Raw genomic sequence first — 21,111 nt, 5'->3', positions numbered from 1 at the left:
TCCTACATGTTCATGTCTGGTTGATTTTTTAGCTATTTGGCTTTTCTTTTTTTTCTTTTTTGGAATTTTAAAAGCAAAGATATGCTGGGCTCTCAGTAGGGAAAGAACACAACATTTCATCTCATTAAATCCCACCGAGGTGTTTTCCTGCAAGTGCTGATGAGCGTGTCTTCCTGGGAGCTCCTCTGGATTATTGTCAGGATCATGAAACCCCTTTCAATGGAATTCTGCTGTCAGTGCAGTGTCAAGTGGAATGAGCTCTTCTACTCTTATTCTTCCCAGAGCGATCGCATCTCCTCAAGTTCTCTCTCAGTTTCTGAATCCTGGAAATGCAATAGAAGGCTTTAATACACAGGCTAATTTAATTTGATATGATTAAAAAAGATAAATTTCCCTTTTCTTCTCCAACCCCATGCTAGGTTTTAAGCATACCCTCGCCTTACGTTTCTTCTCCCAACGCTTCTCCTTTCATACTTGTCTCTCAACAGCCTCCTACAGTCCTCCAAATAACAGAGTTTATCTCACGTTTCCTTTTGAAAGAACTGAAAACCAGAACAGCAGATTTCAAACCTTTGCTCCCTCAAAGACTTTTCTACCCTGGCCAAACGCCCTTTATTTTTTCATCCTTCTCAGTGTGATGGAAGTTATTTGATTGCCTCCTTGGGATGAAACAAGCTTTAACATTTGCAAAGACTCAACCAAAGCCACTAAAATACTGGCTTCCTCACTGAACTCCCACTTCTGATTTCAGATCAGAAGAGAGTTAACTGTTCCTGACTTTGCTGCCCACAGCTCTTGGCTGCTCCTTCCTGAAAATCTCAGTGCTTTCCTGGTTTAATCCTTATGCCTCCAATATACAAAGAGAAAAAAAAATCTCCCCTATTTATCTGGTATACCATTCCAACTCTGTCTGGAGCAATTTCCAAGAAGCTGATGGCAAGGAGGCTCCTCATCCGGCAGAGCTGAGATATTTCCTTATTTCCTTCTGGAAGAAGGGAATTTTTTTCTGCTTGCTGCCCTGGTATCAAGAGCTGCTGTGTTTTTATTTCATTTCCACCTGGCACTCACGCGACGGCACCTTTTATGTGGTTTCAGCTTAACAGAAAAAGTGCAAAGGAAAAAGGAAGTGGAAAAGAGCTCCCAGATGGGAAACACCACCACAGGGCAGTTTCTAAAACACAGAACATTCTGCTCTCTGAAACCTTCTAAAAGCAGCAGAAGAGCAAAAATATCCTAGAAATAAAAAAGCAAATGCTGGGCAGCACGCACAGATTCCTGATCTGACCTAGCTTGGAGGAGCTTAGGAGCCAACGTGGCACCCTGAGCTTCCATTTAAAGCAGGAGGTAGGAACTACTAGCTGACTAGGGTGCAAAACAATCCACATCCTTCAGTTCTTTGGGTCTAACTCTGAGAGCATCTCATCAAGAGCTTAAATTGAGAATCAAAAGTCCTAAATTGAAATTTTAGCGAGTAACACCTCAATGCAAATGCAGTGTTGATCAACCTAATGAACACACATGCAAAGTCAGACAGCCAGAGAAAGCCCTGACCTTAAGTTAACATGGACAATTCTGCCAGGTAGCAGGTATGCAGAGGATTTTACGTAACCATAGAGGATTTGAAGGGTCAAATGCATACGTTATGAGATTAGTTTTGGCTTCTTTTCTTTCTTGGAAAATAATTCCACCCCAGTGTCAGTGAGACAAACAGCAGAGGCTGCTACCTCTTTCGTGTTAACTGGCAGTTCTGAAGCGAGATTCATCCAGAGAAGAGCTGCAGAGTTGTTCCCCAGGTCCTTGTAGCACTGAAGGAAAAATGACATTGTGAGGAGAGTTAGACAGGGGGAGCAACAATTGAGACAGGCAGCTGAAATGAACTCAGCAACTACGTAAGCTGACAACTGATAAAAAAGGATTATTTCTCTCTTAGGCACTTGCACAGTAGAGTTTCAGGCTCGATAATCACCAAGTTACAAAATACTACATCTTTCTTCATTCTTTTCTTCTGTTTTGGACAAGGAGACCTTTTTGGCAGAAGATTTTAAGGTCTCCCTGTGATTTTCATTTTGATTTCCACTTAAACAGCCACCATTCCTCACACTGCTTTCACGATAAAACCTCTACACCGACAGCATATCATCTGATGAAGCTTTAATTCCCCAGGCCTTTGAAAATCAGGTCCAAGTGCAAGCACTGGAACATCTCATCTTCACAGGTCTCTGAGGTTTCACATCTTTCACTGTGAACTTCTCAAGGAGCACAATAACAGCTCTAAGTAACACAAAGGGCTCTGGTGCCTAGAGAGCCACGGAGGCACTGGAGGGCTGCACAATCAGCATGCTAAAAGGAAGTGGCTGCTGAAAAGCAGCAGCTAATCATTGTTGCAATTGCCTCAAAAAGCCTGGAAAATGAAGTAGGCAGAAACCGAACTGTTACCATTTTGTGATGATGGATGTGATCCAAAATGACCAACGCTGGGATTAGGTAAAAAAAATAAACCAACAAACCCAAATAGATTTAAGTACATCTATTAACTTCTACCGTGATTCGCAGAGTCTTTCTGAAGCTCAGTCACATCTGCCAAACATGGGAGGAACTATTAGCCTAGTTTTTTTTTTACTTCAACTCTGAAAACTTAAAGATTCCCATCACACTTAATACTTTACTTTTTCCCCATGATCCGCTTTGCTGAATACATCACAGAAACCCAAGGTGGTGGTGGCATCACACCTCTAACAAATTACCATTACTGCTTACAAGTTATCACTGCTGCTTTCTTTGGAACTATGTCTGCTACAAAAACAAGGATGCTCCACAGGATGACACTAAGGCAAAACCCTTCCCGAGTTCTAATGCCCCTACACTAGATGATCAGCCCTTATAAAACTTACAAGATCTTGCTTCTGCATGGAGTAATTTAAGTGTGTGTAGCACAACCCATCCAAAGATGCACACGCATTTATTTTTTTTTTTAAGACAAATACTTCTTATCCTAGAAGGATATGACTGTACTCAATAAAGCAACGGGTTACCTTGGCAATGTACACTCTTACTGCTTTGGAAAATCCCGGGCTTAGCTCCTCGACCTAGAATAGCAGAGGGAAAGGGTCAGGCAGAGAAAAGCAAACATGAGGATATGCTAAGGACAGTCTGAAAGCTGTATCAGATTTTTACATCTCTTCATTAGACGAGGAAGCAAATACATACACTACTTCTTCATAGGCTAGCCTGGCTGGGTTAGTAAAAGCCAGCCCTGTTCCACAGCAAACAAACCCTTTGTTGCCCCCTCTGTCCCATCTATATTCAAATTTCTCAATGCATGCAACCAAGACATCAGAACTTGAGTATCAGAGCAAGCAACGAGAGCTCAAGGCAGACAGTGTTCCCCTTCATAATTCTGTTGTCTGGTTTTAGGCCTAGCTCAGCTTGTGACTAACCCAGAGCTGCAATTCATGGGATGACTTCCCTCCCCCTGTAAAATGCTAACTGTGGCTGAATGCTGGAATGGACTCTGCAGAGCACATGGGAATTGCACTCGTTGAGGGGTGTGACCAAAGCTAAAAGCTCAGAAAAATCCCAATTCCTATTTCAAACCAACGTGCCATTCTAACACACAGAGAAGAATCACCAGCCTCTTTCTCTATTGAAAAGAAGCAAAACACCCCACAGAACAGCTGGCCCAAGCTATGAATTATAAAGTGATAGGGTGATTTGTTTCTGTAACATTTCATCAGAGGTGTATGTATTTCAAGAAATACGAGAGATGATGAAGCACTTGGACAGTGATGAGCAGAACACAAGTGCTCCAATTCCGTGCTTGTGATTGCATCTGTCAGGTCAGTGCTTCCCCTGTGCGTCAGATGTCAGTACCTTTAAGAAGTTTTGCAGTGCATCCTGTACAGTGGCTGTAGGAGGGGTTTCAAACAAAGCAGAAGCAGTCTTTTTTTCAAGCCATCCCAGATGGGAAACCTGCAGAGACAGCAAGATGAAATCATCAAAGCCAGCACGCGTGCTGAGACACTGAATGATCCAGTTTCTTGTAGCTGGCTCAGGCACCTGGGAGAAGGCCAAAAATCTTGGTTGTACTGTGTGCAGAAGCTCCTGCCAGCCCCAAAATGTCCTTGATGACATCCAGATGTACTTAAAGGTTTAAAGGTGGTTTGTTTTTACCAAGTAAAGCAGGGCAAACAGTAAGCTAGTCTGCAGCTAGTGCACTTCTTAACCTATCCTTTGCTATGGCACCTCCCACGCCATCTGCAGGGACTAAAACACGAAGGCTGGAGCCCCAAACCCTTCAGAGCTCCGATTTTCAGCAGTTCAGAAAGAAAACTTCAAATAAGCTGCATAGACATGAACAAGAGCTTCCGCATTACTAGAGGTTTCTGACAGCATTTGCTGCCAGATCCCACGCATGTGAAGCTTTTAAACTATTTCTTCAAGCAGCTGAGACATTTCCATGCTGATACCTTCTGACACGGCACCTGAGCTCAGCAGCTAAACAGCGTGCTCATTGGTTAAGGATTCAATCCACCTAGCTTTTAATCCACCAAGCTTTCATTAAAACAAGGAACTGAATCCCAGAGAGGAAAAAAAAATAACATTGAAGTCTTTTACCTGGTAACACCACCTGCCCAAAAGGTAGTAAGACTTTGGGTCCTCAGGTTTCAGTGCAATTGCTTTATCAACGTGCTCCTATGGAAAAATCAACACCAACATGCATTACATTCTTGTTAGAAGCCAAGAGCAGATGAACATGTATGGAAAGAGGGATGAGCCCACTGTCTGTCAGTGATCAAGAAAATCACAGCGACCAAGGGATAAAAAAAAAAAGAATACTACATGCAAAAGAAAAGAAGCTGCCTTTTACTTCATTCAATCTTCTTTTCCCAACCTTGTCATAACCAAATCCGTTGTTACGCAAACAGCTGCCAGCTTACTAATTTTAAGAGCCTACCTCTTTAGCAACGGGTGCATTCCCCTTCCCCTGCAATACCCTAGTTTAGGCTGAAAGGCAAATGAAGGAACCTGAAGCAGATGAACTCCCTGTGATAAGCCATTATTTGGTTCTTAGTGGAGGCTGCAAGCAGGCAGGAAAAGTTGGTGTCTTATTACCATACAATAATTTCACATCTGAAGTTCTCAGTCCAAACGCATATGTATATTTTACTATCAAGGCTTTTACTCTTCACCTTTTTTTTTTTCTGGCAGTAGTGTACCCAAACGCAGAGTGAAACCACTCAGCCCCAACACGTCTTGCTGGAATCACCTTCCTCGCCCCAAACCACACCCTAAAAGCGTCCCATGGAGACCTACAGCTCCTACAGTAAGAGCGGGAGCCTGTCTTCCTAACTCACCCTACTACAGAAGAATTGTTCAACACACACAAAAGCCAGCGTGCTCCTTTCACTCACCTTAAAAACATATCCAGCTTGAATGCGCTTCTGGATGCTCTCATGTTCGGCCAGCTGCCCGCAGAGAATAGCATACCTGCACAGAGGAGACATTTGTAGGAAATTAAATTGGCATTTTAAAATAAACATCTACATTCTGCACGTATCTTCCTTCTGAAGATAGGAGCACGTTTAAGCTTCACCTCTTTTACAGGGAGGGGATATGTGCAGCAAGCACTTATTGCATGAGAAGACAACAGCTCTAAGGACGCCAGCAAGTGAGCAGGAGTGTTTTTTGCTCATTGCCCTGAATTTCTTCACTCAGCAATGAACTGTGTGAAAATACAGAGTGCTGAAGAGCAAATCCTACTACAGCAGGAGCCAGAATCACACAAAGCTCTAATTTGCTCTAAGATGCACAGCCATTTCCCATACACAACAGAAATCCATAGCACACTGGATGCCTACTTTGAGGGAAAAGATTGTGACAACCTACCTACATCTTGCAGCCTGAGCAGCCACTGCATTTGGGAAACAAAATAACATGGTTTGAGTGCTGCAAGCTCGAGCCAATTTAGTTTTCCCTAGTAAGAGACTAAACCTTGACCCTAGCAAAATTACTTATTTTGTGAAGCAGTGAAAGCAAGGAAGCTTGACTGCCCATGGATTTACACTCTCCCACACACTGCTCTTCCTTGAAACTGGTTCCAAGGATCAAAAATAAAGCAGAAAAGAAGATGCAAGCACGTCCCCTTTGGGAATACTTTCACCATATCTGCAGCTCTGCTTGTGCTGCCAGGCCTCCTGTCTCATATGATACCCTCAAGGGTCCCAGACACGGCTAACCACAGCAGTTGGTCACGCAGGAGTTTGTTGGAAGACTTCTGAACCCCCAAGGCCACGAGGAAAACCCACAGGAGACTTCACACCACATTACTCCTGCCTGAGCTACGCTTTCAGCACCTAAGTTGCAACACAAAGACATATTATCCCCGGCCTACTCATAGTGTGGTCAGTAAAATTCTCTTCCTTTAACATGCTCATTTTCTTTTTTTTATATATATATGTACATTTTTAAGAACTCTGGTTCAGTTTTCTAACTCTTGTTTTTCATGACAATGGAAAAGATGACCAGGCTAATGTCTTAATTGTGTCAATCCCTTTCCCCCAGCCGAAAAAAAAAAAGAGTTCACAGCAACACTGTCATAATCCATCACTTGCAGATGATGAAGTGTATTCACAATCTTTTGGAGCTGGTGTTACAACAAACATCAGCCTGTGCCAAGCATTCCTAACCACAACACGACCAACTTTTAGAAATACTGTCCAATAAAGCCTTATTTTCTTAGGCCACAAGATGAAATATTCCTACGCAGTACATCTTGCAGCCTGTAATGCATAGGAACTCACCTGAATACGGCTCCTCTAGCCATATTATTTAAGACTTCCGGATACGTTCATTAAATAGAATTAGGTTGGGTTTAAGATCACGCTACAAAGCATTAAGTTCTGAAAACACTCCTTCTTTGACAAGTGGGAGCTAAAATTCTGAGTAATCTTTCTTTATACTGCTCCCTCCTTCCTCAGGACAAGCCTTACAAGGCCATTCCCATAGATCCAGCAGGACAAAGGCCTGGCCTCTCCCAGCAACCACCGTAACAACGTCAAGTGGTGCAATACTCATCTGTCAAGTAAAAATAAGTATCAGATTTTCATTTTTTTATGCAGCCTGTTGAAAATGTTAGTAAAACAAGCAGTAAACAGCAGACCTGTCATGAATCAAGGGGTAAGAGATGCTTGAAATTGAACAGATAGCCCTGAGAAGCTGTGTTCAGGAGCCGTGCTCCATCCCTGGTCAGGTGGGACAGGGCCATGGGCAGCCTGACCTTGTGAGCGGCAGCCTTGTCCACGGCAGGAGGGTTGGAACTAGATGATCGCTGAGATCCCTTCGATCCTAAGACATTTTATGATTCTATGAGGTGGTCTTTCATTGCAGTCCCAGGAAGAGCAGCCTTGGCACAAACCTTCCATTTGCAACTCAAGATCCAGGGCACGGTGGTGGATTCTACGTGTAAAACTCCGCTGTACTGAGATTTCTTGGGGTCTTCAACCTCTCTGCCTCTCCTTCTCTGCAACACAAGAACGGCTTCCTGCTCTTCTCTCTTCTGCTTGTTTTGCTTGGCCTGCTCTTCAGTATGGGAAATATTTCTTTTAATCCCTTTTGTGAAACGTCTTCAGATGAAATGTCACGAGAGGCACTACCAAGTTGCACAAGGAACAACAACGGTATAGGTTAAGAATACTGAGTTTGGGCAGGGGATTTTCATCTCTTGTAAACATTTGGTAACTACGAGGATCGATGTCCCAGCAGTTACTTAAACCCTGTATTATGAGTCTTGCTAGACTAATTAATAACCAGAACTACTCATTAAGGTCAAACCACAAGTTCCCATAGAAGTCTCAGCTCCGTAAGGATTTCCCCATTCATTAGAAAGTAAACCCTGTGCAGCAGGAAAGAAGACATCATCAGATGAGAGCCCGCCCGTTCTTCCTGCTCAAATCCCCAAGCTCAGAACACGCAGCTTTGACGGAACTTCATTTTCAGTACTGCACTCTGGCTGACTCCCATTTGAAAGCAGGACTTTTGGCCTCTGAACACAAAGTACACAGCCCAGCACCAACAGACTCACGGCCAGGGTGGCTTGCCAACCCAAAGAAAGCTCTTATCTCTGAACAGCTTCAAAGACACACTGGTTAAGTCTGCTGGTGCTCCTTTCTGAATAAGACAAGAAGTAAATTAAGCTGGACCACTGACAACAGCACGAGGATGCGGAAGCCTCCACGTTTTACTGAAGTCAAATTTTGCTTCGTACACATTCAACAAACTTCACATTGCGATACCAACAAATTAACGAGCTAGATTATATTGCTAGTCAACCAGCACTAGCTGTGAACTGAAAATATCAATGCTAGCCTGAGAATCTGTTGGGTGCTATTCAAACAGCACTGCCAGTAAATCAAGAGAGAGATTTCATCACACACGAGCAAGGAGATGAAAACCTTAGGTCAGAGCTCAACTTTCATTATCTGGAGTCAGATTAAAAGTCAGAAAGAATAAAACCCTTGCTAATCATTTCATCTATAAATTCTGAACGTTGGCTGCTGTCCACAGACACGCACTCATTTCTACACAATATATGTATTTAACAGCTGTGGTCTGTGTTAATCTCAGAACTTAAAGTATATCTGATGTGAAAGATGGACTCAATACCATTTCCACAATACAACAAAAGCCTATATTTTTCCTTCCAGATAATGCATGAAATAAAAATGTACCTAGCCCATGATATCCATCCTGCATCTTCCAGAAGCAAAAACAGTTTTAGAAGCCAATTTAGATGCAAAGCTTGCTTTTACTTCCGGAGCCATACCGAGCTTAAAACATTTTAGCCTTTGAATGATCCCCATGGGTCACCGTGCATGATATTCTGCAGTCAGTAGGTAAGAAGCCTTTCCATGCATATGCACTTACGCTGTTTCACTGTAGAGTCTTCTGCCAGTAATAAAGCTGCTTGCTTTACTCACACAGGTTCTGCACTCTGTCCTTTGGATCTGTGTTTCTGAAGCCCAATAACATTTCCTTCCCAAACAAAGACCTTCAAAGATTCAGGAGACTTTGTGGGCATGGCAAGCTCATTTTATGCAAAACACCTAATCCTCTGGAACTAATACTAGCAGTAACAACCTTATCACCCACAGATTGTAGGCACTCATAGCCAGATGTCAAACCCTACCTCTGAAAAGCACCAGGGCCATAGCCTTAGGCAGTGCTCTTCTTCAGCACAGATCTTGGGTGAGTCGTTTTATCCCTAAAATTAAAAATCAAGTCCGCCAAAACAAGTTGTAGGAGAAACATCTTGCAGCAGCTCCTCTTGTAACATAATAAAGGCTTTAACATCATGAGTTATCAGAGCTACAGGGGTTATGTGAAGAAGTGTCAACAAAAACATTCTAGATGGCATCTTGGTCTTGCCTAACATCATCACTTCGACTGAGGTCACTGAACATCAAATCCACACAGCTCATCTGAGCTGTCCTCTTACTACAATGAGTTACTCCAAAGAAAAGAAACGTGCACTAGAATCTTGTTTCCTGCCACAGCATTTGGTGAAGCCTAAGTATCATATTAATATTTTGCTATGAGACAGTAGTTATGCTGGATCAAAAGAAAGGTCACGTGGTCCCACAATCCCACTGTACATACAAAATTAGGCAAGTTTTTTATCTGTGATCATTACTTCACACCTGACAGCATTTGTGCCATTTTTTCTACACGGTCATTCAGTGCAATTACATTCTTCAGTAACTTTCTAAAATCAGTTTTAGCTTAGCTTTAGTTTGAGCCATTCTACTGCACGGGACACCGAAAGACACTGTCTTGTAGTTTCCTAGTCTCTTCTGACATCTAAAGGAAATGTTAGAAGTACCACGATTAAAGGCTTCTTTTATTTTTATTAGTGACTAGCCTATATTTACACTGAACCTCCAAAACACTCTCTTTAAACAAGCTCTGAATTATCAGCAAGCACTTTACTGCTAGCACTCTTCCTGCACTCAGTCATTCTGTTTCTTTTCAAGTTACTATCACTTACTGAAATCTTTCCCATGCTCCTGTACTAGGATGTTCAAACTCAGTACTTCACGATAACGACCACGAAATGGTTTTGCTGTTAAAATACCTCGAACCCTACTCTACTGATGCCAAACTAAGACTTGTCACTCTGCTTTTAATGCTCTGGAACATTGCCAGTCTAGATGGTAATTAGACTCTTACCATCTAATTTACAATCTTCTTTTTTTCTACATTTTGTTCCGCACCATGACAGCAGCAGAGCAAAAGGAGAAGCAGTTGCCTCACATTATTGTGGATTTTACCCTAACAGATACTGTGAGCTCCATGACTTTATATAGCTTGCGTGTGACAAGCTGAGTCAGCTAATTATATATACACAAAGGAAAAGTCATATATTTAATATACCACTCTCAAGGCTGCCCCCGCAGCTGTGCAGCTGGCTGTGAGCTTGGATTTGAATGATACACATCTTACTCTACAGGGGGCTGAAAAGGGGACAAAGGAAACAGAGGACTTGTCAAAGAAAATAAAAGCAAGCCTCACCATACTGAGGGCTCAAACTCAGGAACTAGCTCTCTGCAGCTTATCTGTGTGCATCATTTTCTGGCAGCTCCTCTACACCCAGGATGCTCACAGATGCGTTTTCCCAGGGTCTGCTCAAAAACCAAGTGGTGCTGATGGAGTTTCTGTGCCAAGAGGCTCGCAGCATCCCACCACAGCACAGATGTGAGGCCCAGACTGCTAAGGAATTCGCCCTCCACCTTCTGAAAGACAAATTTCACCATTCCCTGGAAAGCTTCTAAAGCAAATTTTTATTCATTTCACCTTCACAGAACAACTGCACCGAGCCTATAAGCAGACCATAGACAAGGCAGTTTTAGACTGCTGAAAATTTACACTGGAGCTAAATTTAATAGAGCTAACTGTATTAATTCATCTAAAGCCCATTACATTCCTTCAAGCCTACATTGAAGGGCATCCTTCACTACCACCACCACCAGTTTGCCTTGATGGCTAGAGATGGACAGAAGCCTTTATACTGTCAGAGAACTTCATTATTCCACCTGGTTCCTTTTATTCAACAATTTTCCTGGCCATTTTTGTCACAGTGAAATTCATAATTAAAAGTGGCACCAGCAGGACAAAACAAAATTTATGACAGCAGCAGAACCTGCTGTCTATCAAGACATTACTTGTGACAATTAACCAAAGCTGTTAAAAATGGCTTTTTAACATCTAATAACGTCAGTGTAGATGCAGATGAGCTTTGTTTGTTTTTTTCCCAGTGTTTTTAAATGCGGGTCAGCTCCCAGCAGTCCCCCGTGTTTCCTAAAAACAAAACTTAAGAGTTACATACCACTGATGACACTCAGCACTTCGATCCCATTTCTGAAAGGCAATCTCCAGTTCCTCTTTCCCTGCAAATAAGAAATTCAGTCACTTTTCAACTCCTCCAAAGTTATGTATTTGTTAGTGTTATAATATCTGGCTCAAAAACATGCTGCTGCCAAACCCGTTCCTGTTCCCCTGCACCACTTTAAGGACATAGGAGGTGGATGGGGGTAAGCAGTATCAGTTTGCTTGGAGTTCTCACTGCTCTATTCTATTAGCAACAGGCAACCAATTACAATCATTTGTGATCTCCCTATCCTTATCTCATCTCACAGGTTTTTTTTGTCATCCTACTTCTTCCCTCTGTTCCGTTGAGGAAGGAGAGAGGGAGTGCAACACAGCAGAGCTTAGCTCCAGGTGTGAAACCACCACACAGTGTCACGCTCTTTGTGGGGTAAATAACTCCCAAGGACGGTACTTCACAACAAAATAGTATAGATGATAGTATATTTTGGGAGTTCTATATAGATGGGATGCAAATAATACAAAAGAGAAGATGGCTCACCTTCAGGATGACAAGGCTCGCAGGGGACTCCACACAGGAGGGATCTCCGAGAAGAGATCCTTCCCTGGTGGTGGTCAGCCCTTAAATGGGGTCTGGGAGAGGTGGAGCCAGGCTCTACCCCTTCCCATCACACAGGTATATCACCTCCACCTGTGCCCCCATGGCTGACTGGGTGCTCACCCCCGGTGACCCATCAGTGGTTCAGGCCGTGATTCAGCAGTTCCCATACACTCTTGCAGCAATACTGATTTTAAGCACTAGCAAACCACGTTGACCTGTCAACACGGTTTCACCCCGTTTGGAAGTACGTTCCTATGTAATGAAAATATCTTTCTCAACGTGAAGAGAAAACAGGAATTTTGTTCTGATTCACCTCGCAGCTTTCGATCTTGTTTGCCCCACTTTAACCCTCCCCTTCAAGAGCCCGCAGTCTCAAAAAAATAGTAGCAAAAAAGCACCTAAGAAATACGAATACTAAGATTAATGTGTCAGCAACAAAAAAATAAATGGATTACAGCATAAACTTACTATCGGACCAGTTATGCATGAGACAGGCTTGGCAAAACAACTGTCACCTAGTCCTTGGTCTACTTACACTGCCTTTCAGCAAGCAAAATTTTAACTCACATTTGAGTGCCCCTTCCCCTGCCTTGAACACGCAATTCCTTACCATCAGATGCGTACGATTTCTTCTCATCCGTGTCTTCTGTGATATCATACATGTCACTATGTGCTCGGGCCAGGCGCCAAAGGAAGTCTCCCTGGTCTGCGTACTGCAGCAAAAAGAGAAATGAGATACATCAGCCACATAAACCATCCATTCTGCCACCAATAATGAAAAGGAAAAATCAAATGGGGGCACGTGCTGGCAGTTGTACACTTTTTTGAAACCTCAGAAGTCCTAGATACGAGAACTGAAGCAGACCCACAAAATAGCAAACAGTGGCCAAATTTATAATTGAAGGATCAGGTCTAATGAGTGCTGCCTTCCAGCAGAGAGCTCCTCCAGTCTGAAGGTCACATGGAGGCAATTCTTCTTTAAGCAGTCTCCACTATCCTCAAAGCACTGGAAAAAAGAAACAACCTCAAACCTCCTCAATTAATTAAAACCACAAATGGACTGGTGCTGTTTCCGCGTTTCAGTCGGCATTCCAACATTCAGCTCTTGAACCAGACGCAGCACTATAGGTACACCACTGATTTTGGAACTGCTGTGTTCTGACAAATGCTGATTTACGTGAAAAACAAAAACAACAACTAAACCCCTTAGAAACACAACCACCTAACAGTCTGATTTATTTTACAACAGCACTGTAAACACAGGAAGCATATAAAACAATGTGAGGAGCTGATGAGCCTGCTCTTTACGACTGACGGGAAGGAAACAGAATTTCCTTGGAATGAGAACTCACCCCAAATGGTTTTATGACTTCTCTATTACTCCTGGACATAAGGAAGTAATACAAGTTTTGCTTTTTAAAAGTCTGGTAACCTAACAAGTTGCCTTTTCTACCTCAAGAGGACACCAGCGGAGGGTGATAGCGCCAGGCACAGGCGTGTCTGAACTGGCTGCAGTTGACCACAAGAGCAGCCACACCACAGCAAGGGACACTTCAGTGCTGGGTGCATCACCATGCAAGCTTTGAGGTGACAAAACCCAGTGCTATCAATGTTCTCAGCCAGTTTGCTGAGCTTACTGTATGCTGTCCTTTCACACACACACACACACAGTGCTTTCTCTCAGGGAAAGAGATGACAAGAGGAGATGAGGAGCTCCAGGTCAGACAGAGACTGGAGCTGTCTGCTGCCGCAGCCTGAGCAGTTTTGACCTTCATCCTGTCCCAAGCTGCCCCTGAGAATGGGGGCAACTGGAAACTGGCCCATCCATTGCGTAGGAATGCTAAGAAAGGCAACTTCCTCTTTCCCAGCTACTTAGCTAAATCAGAAACTACTGCTGGAAGATATAAGAAGGCAACTTTTACCGCCAGTTTATTATTCAGCAGCAGCTGGAATCCCTCTCTCTTCTCCTGCTCGTCTCCATCATGCAAGCGGTCTGCCTGCTGCAGCAACTGGCCCAGCCCTTCATCCAGCAAGGAATCGAGGATTAAATGCGTTTCATCCTCGTTGACAAGATCCAGGGAATCCCTTCTTGCTGTTCTCACTGTTTCACAGCTCAATTCATCCTCCCCTTCTTCACTTTCCTTCTCAGATTCTCGGTCGTAATCAGACTCAGCATTGGCTGTGGTGTACCTGACAGAAAAGAAAACACGTACTGGAAAATTAATCAGAGGAGATGCCATGCTAGGACACGTATGGCACACACAAAAAACCCTTCCTAATAGAGTAACCTATCTTAGTGCAGCCCAGAGAACTGTGCAGTTTGCATCTCCCAAGTGACACCGTCTGTTATTTCTCACGTAACGCAGCCACAAAAAGCTGCAGAAAGAAAGCAAGCCACCCAGATTTAAGCAGAGCTCAGTCACAAGTGCCCACGTATTTGCTGCATCATTTTATCTTAGGTCTCTTCATAGAAAGTTAAACAGACAAAAACCTCAGATCTAACAGTTCAGTTCAACGTGTGAGTGACACAAGAGAATTGCAACAAAAGATACAATGCACTCATCCGTGTAGAAAATATAGTCTGAGGTTTTTTGCCCATCCCAAGGAATTGCACACACGATGGATGTTTTGGCAATGTCTGGCATGTTCACCATGTTGTCTGAGTGCTAAGTATGAACCAGCTTGCTCACGCTGACGCGTGAAACAGTGCAAAATAGGAGGGGAGGGACCCAAACTATTTCACTTGAGCAGAAGCCAAGCAAGGAGATGGCAGATGAGCCACAGAAGGGCATCCTGTGAACAACAAATAGCTGCTAAATGAGTCAAGCAGTACAGCATAAAGTTTAGAGCAAAGACTCTGAGAGTGGCTAAAATTGAGCTCCTCCAGATCACACATGGGCACATCTAAAACAGCATTACATATTGACTGATACCACTGCAGGAAGGTGTCTGCTTACAGAACTAGGCCCGGGTGTAAGAACACAGCTTCACACAATTTAATAGATATAGAAGCTTCTTTAAAATTATTTCCCCTCCCTTCACATTTGTCTGTGAGTACTTCCAAGAATAAGCCCAAGTTAGCCAGGAATTTAAGACATTTCCACTTCTGTACTCAGATAGAAAGCTGTCTTCCAAAGCAGGATACTTCAAATCCCATTGATACTTAATTCTAAGGGACGTATGAAGTCATTACTCAAATAAACTGTGCCCAAACCACGTTTGTTTAGAATTAAAAGCCATCACAGCCTGAGGTAATGAGTAATACAGCTCTACTCCCTTTGTCCTGGCTGAATTTTTCACTGCTCTCCAACACAGAGCCCTGAGCTCTGTGTGTGAAGCTGCCTTTGTCTGGAGACAGAGATATGTGAGCAGGGTCTGTATCTAATGAAAGCAGCGACACTCATTTCATTTAGCCACACGCAGACAACAAAACACATTTGGCTATCTAAACCTCAGGTTTCCAAGAACTATCCCTTTTGCTAAAACGTTTCCCTCTCTGGTCGAGAGTAAAGAAAAACACTCACTTATCACTACCTCCAACCCTCATCTGGTTTTCTAAGTTGGGGCCTCTGGCTGGAACATATACCGATGGAAAATGAGAACGTATTATCTGCAACTAAAAAGCACACAAAAGCAAAGTAGCCCCAAAGACCAAAGCACTGCCAAAACAATAGGCAGAAATTAAGTTCTGTAGCAGCCCAAGACCCTGAGGCTCATGAAAACGTGTAATGATTTTTGCCAATTGTGCATGGAATCAGAGGACATGCTTACGTCCATGTGGCTCATAAAATAAAGCTGAAACATGACATACCCCCCATCCCGCCTCTGAATCTCATTAGCATAATGTAACTATCAGAAATTAATACATGGCTGAAATGTATCTGCTGAGAGCAGTCTCGTTCTTCCTCCTAGTGGCTGCTGAAAAGCTTAGTTTGTTTGCCAAGAAGTGAGAAGTTTACTAGTTGCATCCGTAGAAGACAACACTGCTGAACAGACTGATACGACACCTGTTTACACACAGCAAACTGGGCCAGAGTGACATGGTACACTATTTAAACTTCTTCTTTTTTTTAATTAAATCAGATGAGAGCTTATCCACTGATTCTCCACAAACATTACACCTACTTACACTTAAAACAAGTGAAAACTCCTCCAGCCATCACAAAGCAATGTGATAGCAATGACCCCATACAGCAGTGAGGTTCTACAGGAAAATACACACACTGCTCCGCACTTCTCTTCAGGTCCTCCAAGGTGAAAGAAACCCTGAGCAAACCTCAGGATCCCCCCTGGCCCTTAGCATAACTCAGAACTTTCTGATGGTCAGGTGCCACTCAGGACAGGTATTTGTTGCAAAACATTCTCCTTTTCAGTGTGCTTTACAAAACATCCATTGGAAACCTGATGACTGAACACGCGTACCAGCTAGCACAGGCCCTGTCTTTTTAAAACTTCTTACATAGCCTTCTTAAATGTCACACAGTCATGAATCACTTAGTCCAAATTGTGCTTTTTTATCAACACTCAGAGCTCACTGTGGGTGAAAGAAGCACAGAACCTGAAGGAGACCTCATCAGCTTTTTCCTGCCTCTAAAATTCCACTGACTGAGACAGTTATGCAACATTTTAATGGAAGCAACAAAGCCCGTTTCCCCACAGATCCACGTCCTGTTGTTCTAGGAGGCTGCCACAGCAATGGCAGCTTTGTGCTCTCATTACAAAGCGTCAGCTCAAAACAGCACTGCATGCCCAAATTCTGAATGACTGACCCAAAAAATTACGACATTCATCTGATTAAGGCACAGAAGCATTTAGTCAGAAAGTCTGGATACCAATGCCTACAAAAGCTGCCATTAACACAGCGTTTGGCTCACCCGCCTTCACTTTCTCCATCATCAGTGTTGGTTGATCCTGAGTTAGCTGTGAAATAAATTGAACTGGACCCTGTGGAATCACTTCTTTCTCTATGGAATGGGAACCGCCTTCGCCGTGTTACTCTCTGGGCTTCTTCCAAGTGGGACCTGTGAAAAAGGCAAAAAAGAAGAAGAGATATCACGCTATCCCACTTCCATACCGCTCTCCAGACATTGTTCTCCTATTTGTTCTATCCCCAAAGAATTCACAAAGTGATTTGCTCTTGCTTATACAAACTTATCGTTAACATACAATAAAAAGCAAGTCCGGAAACGCTCCAGGGCCTTGATGTCTTCCTTGTAGTGAAGAGCCCAAAACTGAACTCAGTGCTCAAGATGTGGCCACACCAGAGCTGAGTGCAGAGGGACGAACACCTCCTGCTCCTGCTGAATGCACTATTTCTGATACAAGCCAGGATACCATTGCCTTCCTTAGCTATCCGGGCACGCTACTAGTCACCAGTCAGCCAGCTGGTGACTAATATCCCCAGATCCATTTCCTCTGTGCAGCTTTCCAGCAAATCTGCCCCAAGCCCATAGCAATGAATGAGGCTGACGTGACCGAAGCGCAGGACCCAGCAATGTTTCACCATAACCTCGCTGTACAGATGTAACGGCAGCAGAAAATAAAAAGACACGTTTTCCACTCTTCGTTTAACAGACACTTAACTGCTCGTGGTGTTTTCCTGGGCTGTAAAACATAAAAGTACAACAGCAGACAAAAGATGACAAAACAAGAAAGGCAGATGCTCACCTGACTTCACCCACGATATCTGCAGCGAGGTGCTGAAGGCCGTTTCGTAGCTCCTCCACTTCCTTCCTCAGCTCTGAGATGTTTGTCAGCACCACGTCCAGGCGGGCCAGCACATCCACCTGCTCGCTGCGTGTTAACACAGCACAAACTCCTGCCTCGACGGGAACTGGCATTCCGGGCACGGCTTTAAGAAAACAAGACAGAATAAAGGGTTTATTAGATGCACGACTGAAAAAGAAAACGAGTCGCTCCTGGCAGAGCACTCTGCCTAAGTGCTCCTCACTCCTCCTAAGGCTGCAGGAGGAGTCGTTTCCAGTTTCAACCCGCTCACGCTACTTTTCCAACCCCAGACCTCCAACCCCAACTACCTCAGACCTCCGCGCCTCGACAGCGGCCGCTCTTCCACCCGGGAAGGAACCGGAGGGCCCACCCTGCGGCCTTACCCCGGCCCCGCCGCCCCACAGCCTGCGCGTCGCCGTCCCCGAGTCCCGCCGCTCCCCCGCCGCCGCCCCACCGCCGCCGCCATGCCCACAGCAGGCCCAGGCCGAGGCCCAGCCCCGCAGCCGCCGTCACGCCCAACGGCAGCCCCAGCGCCGGGCGGCCGGGCCCGGGCCGCGCCATGCTGCCCGCCCTGCCGACGTCACGGAGCGCGTCATCGCTTCGCGACCCGCTTCTTTGTTATTGCCCTTGGGCCGGGCCGGGCCAAGTGAGGGCCGTGGGGGGTGCTTGGCTGTCTGTGGGGAGTCGAATCCTGACCTCGCAGCAGGGAGCAGCTTTGTGCCCGGCTTGTTCCCCACTGCCTGGGATGCATTCTGCACGCAGCTGCTGGGGACGCCCTGGAGGACCGTAAGCACAGAATCACAGAATTGCAAGGGTTGGAAGGGACCTCTAGAGATCGTTAAGAGTCCGACCCCCCTGCCGAAGCAGCTCCCTAGCCCAGGCTGCACAGGTAGGCGTCCAGGTGGCTCTTAACACCTCCGGAGAAGGAGACTCCGCCACCTCTGTGGGCAGCCTGTGCCACTGCTCCCTCACCTGCACTGCAGAGAGGGCCATCAGATCACCCAATGGAAGTCTCCAAGCTCAGCTCGTTCGTGAGCTGAATAAAACCTTCCACAAAATCCAGCCTCTGTAAGACACAGTCCTCAAAACTACATCAGCACAACCAGAAGCGCTCTCCAAACTTTCAGGAAAGCTACACAACTGAAAGCATAATGCTAAGACTCCTTCAAATAACAAAGCTTTAGCAGAAAAACCACGCCAACGAGTTAAGTCTGGAGTTTGACATCAGCCAGAAGCGCTCCTTTGCTACTCTTCTACTCCTTTTTTACTGTCTAGTGGATGCGTGAGAGTTGCTCTCAGCACGTGGGGCTACTGTTCGCCTGCTCCCACAGCATCCTAAGAGCTGCACAGAGATAGCCTGATCCTCACGTAAACGTGGGCAGTTTGTCCCCCGCTGAGTCCCAGGCTCGCTCAGCAAGTTCCTGTCCTCAGGCAGCAGGGAACTGCGCAATGATCCTGACGCTGCCTGGCTGGCAGGGATGGACCTCCTGGCCTCAGGTTCAGTGAAACCAGTGGATAGCATCCTCTGGGCTGGCACTGCTAGGACTGGCAGCTCACAGTCGGTGCTGGAGGCTGTGGGCTGTGACATGAGACTCCTCCGTCAGGTCAGCAAACAGCAGCAGCCCAGGGGGATCTACCAGCCAGCCCTGCTGGGGAAGAGAGGCTCAGGCAAAGCTGCCCTGAGCACGAGCTGCCATGCCTTACCTAACCCCAGCCTGGTGCAACACAGCTGACTGCCTCCTGTAGCCGAACCAGCACAGCTGCTGCATTCCTAGGTGGACGTTCTGACACCCAAGTGCGAGGAGTGTTACCTGTGGGCACAGCTTCCCCGTGTGGCAGCCACTGGGAAGGGGCTGGGCTGAGGAGGAGAAAACCCTGCGGATCCCTGTGCCTAGGCCTGCCCACCTCAGGATAAACAGAACAGAAGCCGACAAACAGATGCGTGTGGTGGCACTGATGGATTTATTGTGTTGGTAACCTGAGACCAGGGCCACTTGCTGGATCACGGCTGCTTCCACGCTGTCTTGCGGATGACCGCTGGGGGGAAGCGTGGTTGTTGGCTCTGACGTCAGACCCGGGAGTGAGCTGGTGCCTGGGAGAGCCCCCGCTGTGGAACTGGCTCCCGCAGCCTCCTCAGGGCCGCCTGCGGACGTTTGGGCCTCGACGTCCCGCTGAGGAACGGCTTCACGTGCGGGCCTTCCCTGGCTGCCTATAGACCCCTTGCCTGTGCGTGAACGCCGGGAAGCCCTCGAGGAGCTCTGCGCCGCCGCTCTGGGAGCTGGTGTTCACCTGCTGCCTTGTCTTCTGGCACGGCTGCGGGAACGTGGGACCCGACGTTGCAGCAGGGAGCGGCTTCGCGCGCAGTTTCTTCATCTCCTGGCACGGCCGCGGTAATGTGGGGCCCAACGTTGCAGCGGGGAGCGGCTTTGTGTGCAGTTTCTTCGTCTCCTGGCACGGCTGCGGGAACGTGGGGCCCGACGTTGCAGCGGGGAGCGGCTTCGTGTGCGGCTTCGTCTCCTGGCACGGCTCCGTGAACGTGGGGCCCGACGTTGCAGCGGGGAGCGGCTTCGTGTGCGGCTTCGTCTCCTGGCACGGCTGCGGGAACGTGGGGCCCGACGTTGCGGCGGGGAGCGGCTTCGTGTGCGGCTTCTTCGTCTCCTGGCACGACTGTGGGAACGTGGGGCCCGACGTTGCGGTGGGGAGCGGCTTCGTGTGCGGCTTCTCTGCCGCCTGCAACACCTTCCGCGTGCCTCACTGGAGGAGCCCGATCCGCTCTGCCTGCTGGATGGCTGGGAGCTGCTTGAGGCTGGTATCCGTCTGCTCCCATGGCGTCCTCGGCGCCGCTCAGGTGTATCCTGATCCCTCACGTTTTCCTGAGGGATTGGCCTGCGTTCTGACCCCGGCTCACTGCTCTCCTCAGCACTGAGCACCTGCGCCCAGAAACCTGCACAGCCGTTGCACTGCCAGATGTCTACACTGTTGCTCAACTGGGAGCATCGTCTGTGGGTGCCCTCAGCAGCACAGGAGCTGCACATGAGTACCTGCCAGGGCCTGGCGAAGGAAGCAAAGGGGTGGTGGCTGCGAGGACCAAGCGAGCCAACGAGCCGGGCGGTGTCTGGCACATCTCTGCTGCTCAGCCCTTGCTCCCCCAGCCCGCAGTGGGGCTGAGATCCCCGGCAGAGCCCAAGAGAGCTGCTGCAGTAACTCACCCCTCTTCTTCTGCTCGATCTCTGCCACCAGGGTGAAGGCACTCAATGGCATCGCAGTAATTGTGCACGTCTAGGAAATCGACATCGTACTCCTGCACTGGTCTGCTGCAAGAGGAGGGAGGGAAAGCGATGATCCCGCACTGTCCTCGGAATAAGATCCAAGGGCATCCCATCTCGTCGTCCCCAGCCCCATTT

The 21,111-nt window shown here is 46.4% G+C and overlaps 1 protein-coding gene across 1 annotated transcript; it reads right to left on the bottom strand.

Annotated features, from left to right (window-relative positions):
- RMDN3 (regulator of microtubule dynamics 3) lies at nucleotides 1-18,268 on the bottom strand. The gene is made up of 12 exons (XM_065755579.1): nucleotides 18,091-18,268; nucleotides 17,648-17,831; nucleotides 16,855-17,001; nucleotides 13,903-14,170; nucleotides 12,591-12,693; nucleotides 11,381-11,441; nucleotides 5,412-5,487; nucleotides 4,615-4,692; nucleotides 3,871-3,969; nucleotides 3,033-3,086; nucleotides 1,725-1,805; nucleotides 1-323 (listed from the first exon to the last, which is right to left on the bottom strand). The coding sequence occupies exons 1-12, from the start codon at nucleotides 18,266-18,268 to the stop codon at nucleotides 270-272; spliced, it is 1,383 nt and encodes a 460-aa protein (XP_065611651.1). The 3' UTR covers nucleotides 1-269.
- Nucleotides 18,269-21,111: the final 2,843 nt, after the last annotated feature.

The sequence above is a fragment of the Cyrtonyx montezumae genome, unplaced genomic scaffold, assembly GCF_038088225.1.
Source record: "Cyrtonyx montezumae isolate F1298 unplaced genomic scaffold, pur_monq_1.0 scaffold_10, whole genome shotgun sequence".
NCBI classification, from domain to species: Eukaryota; Metazoa; Chordata; class Aves; order Galliformes; family Odontophoridae; genus Cyrtonyx; species Cyrtonyx montezumae.
The sequence above is the reverse complement of the archived record's forward strand: the minus strand, read 5'-3'. Positions and strand labels throughout refer to the sequence as shown.